The following is a 3330-nucleotide window of genomic DNA, read 5'->3' as shown; positions in this document are numbered from 1 at the left end:
ACTGGGTGTTGTATGGAAACCAATTTGACAATAAATTTCATTAAAAAAATAAAATAAAAAATAAAAACATTAATTAGGCAGTTGGAGAAAGATGAGCGTAAAGTCGTGACTATTCCTGGTAAGTGCAGTGTAAATGAGGAAAGGGTTTTTTTCCAGACTTACTTCAAAGAAATACATGATTATTGTGTGAGTTTGAACATCAGGGATAAATGATTAAAGAGTCAGATTCTTGGGGCGCCCGGGTGGCTCAGGACTGTCTCTCTCCCTCTCTCTCTGGCCTTCCCCTGCTTGCTGTCTATCTCTCTCTCAAAATAAATAAACTTTAAAAAAAATTTTTTTTAAGAAGTAAATAAAAAGAGTCAGATTCTCGGGGGTTGAGCCTGGTTGAAATGGAGTTACTGTGAAAGACCAAGGCTGTGGATGTCAATGTTAATGTCCACATCTTCTAGAATGTAGATGAAACTATGCAAGGAAATGAGCTGAAAGCAGCCAGTAACCTTGGCTGCCTTAAGTAGTATACATTTAAAGTGGTAAGGGTCACTGATAATGCAGGAATGGGGCATACTATTTGAAGAGGCAAGCATGAATACTACCTTTTAAACCATTACTTAGCAATGACTGAGTTATTTTCTTGACTTCTCACTCTAGAAAAGCTTGTCTGAAAATCCACACTTAGAAAAGAAGATATAGAATAATTGCACTTAAAAGGATTCTTCATTTTCAGCAGGACTTCTCCTAAAGTTCATATTAAATAGCTGGGCTTTACTAATTTAAAAAAAAATAAGATTTACCAAAATTTGGTTAGCATGCACCCCTTAGCGATGTACTTAATGGGGCACCTGTATCCAAGTTTCTTTCTTCCAGAGCAAAAGATGCTGTAGGAAAAATTGCTGACAAGATGAGAAATGTTACCAGTAAAAATCTCAGTGGGAAAAAACTAGGTGTTCAGAGCATCTGTATTGTAGTACCCTATGACAGTAAGACTTTGACTACATGTGTTTTCTACACTACTTTATTATTTCTGACAGTTCTTGCTCTCCCTCCTCCTTTGTAGGTATACTTAGCCCGAAAAGAAGGATCGTCTTACGCTTACATTTCCTGGAAGTTTGAGTGTGGGTCAGTTGGCTTCAAAGTAGATAGCGTTTCCATTAGAACGAGTAGTCAAACCTTTCAAACTGGAACAATACAGTGGAAATTGCGATCTGACTCAGCACAAGTAGAACTGTCAGGCGGTAAGCATTTGACTGGAGAATTAATCACGATGTATATAGTTAACACTCTGAAGAATAATCGTACTTATTTGAGGGTTCCATACCCAAGAGTCATTCGTACTCTGCAGTAAAAAATAAAAAATTTAATTAAAACTTGTATAACCTCATTCTGATAGAAAGGCTTATGTTTTTTATTGTGAAACACAAATGGATGAAGAAAGATTATTTCTTTGTTTCAAAGGACACATTCCCTCCCTAAGGAATCATTGTATTTATTTTTTAAGGGTTGGTTTTTACCTACATGTTAGGCATATAATATATATAAGCTATTTCTTTATATTCTTTAAGTTACCAAAAGCAGAGTGTTAATTTTTTTTTTCCTCCAACAGATAAAACTCTTCGCTCCTATCATGATTTTTCTGGTGCCACTGAAGTTATTTTGGAAGCAGAATTAAGCAGAGGAGATGGTGTTGTTGCTTGGCAACATACTCAGCTGTTTAGACAAAGCTTAAATGACCATGAAGAAAATTGTTTGGAGATAATTATAAAATTCAGTGACCTTTGAGAACCTGAACATTATAGAAAAGCTGACAATAATCAAAGATTTACTGTGTTCTAAAGTAGTCTGTGGGTTCAGTGCATGCTTAGTTGGCCATTTGCTACCCTCTGCTAGCCTATTTCTTTGGCTAGCTGTCCATCATGTGCCCCTCAGGAAAATATATCTTTGTACTACGGACCATAACGAAACCTTGAATTAAAAGCTCCCTTCCATATGTGACTGTAATTTGAAGTAAAGTCTTATTGCCTCAATATGAGATTTTAATCTAAAAACTGTAAGTATAGTTTTAAAATTAAAATGAAGGTATTCATGATGAAATGCTATTCATGATTATGATATAATCTTAAGCTAATAATAGTAATTTGACATTTTTTGATTGGCCATTAATTTCTTCATAAGTAATTAGGTTTCCTAAGATTTTTAATTTTTAATAAATGTGAAAGTATAGTATCTCATAAGTTATAATGCATGGACATTTTTATGATTGTAAATACATAGGCATTTAAGAAATAAAATGGATTATTTTGTCGTATCATTTTAGTGGTTACTTTGACTAAATAAGAATCTTTAATAAGTATGCTAAACATCGAAAACTGCTGGGATAGATAAGAGTTATGAAAACATTTAACACTGGCTGCATAAATTCAGAGATACATTATAAATCCATGTGTAGACACTTTAGAATATGCTTTACTTTGGAGTTTACTTTTGAGTATTTCTATCTACCTCATTGAATAAATATCTGTTCTTGTCTTTGAAACTGTGTAACTAGATTATGCAGTACATGCTGTTTCAAGAGTTTTTGGTGTGTTCCATGTAACCTCTCCAATTAAATTTATTAAGCATTTGTGTGCAAGTGTGGTGATAGTGCTGAAGGAGGCAGTGGTGAGAAGAAGGGTAGGCTCCTGTCCTCTCACCATCTTTGTGATGTTCTACAAAGCGAGTTCTCAATCTTTTTTTTTTTTTTTAATTTTTTTCCCCTAATGTTTATTTATTTTTGAGAGGGAGAGACAGGGCGCGAGCCGGGGAGGGACGTAAAGAGAGAGAGACATAGAATCCAAAGCAGTCTCCAGGCTCTGAGCTGTCAGCCCAGAGACTGATACAGCGTTCGAATTTACAGACCACAAGATCATGACCTGAGCCGAAGTCGGGCGCGTAACCGACTAAGCCACCCAGCACCCTGAGTTCTCAACTGTTCATACAAGAAAAGTACGTTCTCAGAGATTCTCACTCTGCAACTCGTAGGACATTCATATGCATTATTAAAAATGCACTAAGATCCTGAACAAAGGTCTTATATTTGCTTTTTAATTGTAGTCAAACTGTTGAGGATCAGTTTCTTACTAAAAAGTTACATTTCAAAAAAATTTTTTGTATTATCTAAAGTGATTTATTAGTAAGTCTTAAATATTAGGAAGTTTTCTGGAATTCTCCCTCCTGAGTTAGCTTCTTGTCGTGGTCAAATACATAAAGTTGAAGAGACTTGACTCTTACCTGTCTTGAGGTGTCTGCTTTGGCACATGAGTATTGTGATGAGCAGGTGGACCAACCCTCTTAACC

The 3330-nt window shown here is 35.4% G+C and overlaps 1 protein-coding gene across 3 annotated transcripts in view; it reads left to right on the top strand.

Moving 5' to 3' along the window:
* NGLY1 (N-glycanase 1) overlaps positions 1–1995 on the top strand; it is a 63144-nt gene extending 61149 nt beyond the window's left edge. For 2 of the 3 annotated variants that reach the window (XM_049628897.1, XM_049628896.1), the window contains 2 exons: positions 1055–1232; positions 1601–1995. In XM_049628897.1, coding sequence (XP_049484854.1) covers positions 1055–1232; positions 1601–1776 — 354 coding nt within the window. In that variant the 3' untranslated portion in view covers positions 1777–1995. The remainder of the gene's footprint in view (positions 1–1054; positions 1233–1600) is intronic. The other variant, XM_049628898.1, reaches the window with a different exon arrangement.
* Positions 1996–3330: the final 1335 nt, after the last annotated feature.

This window comes from Panthera uncia, chromosome C2, assembly GCF_023721935.1.
Source record: "Panthera uncia isolate 11264 chromosome C2, Puncia_PCG_1.0, whole genome shotgun sequence".
Lineage (NCBI taxonomy): Eukaryota > Metazoa > Chordata > Mammalia > Carnivora > Felidae > Panthera > Panthera uncia.
This window is presented reverse-complemented; position numbering and strand designations above follow the sequence as displayed.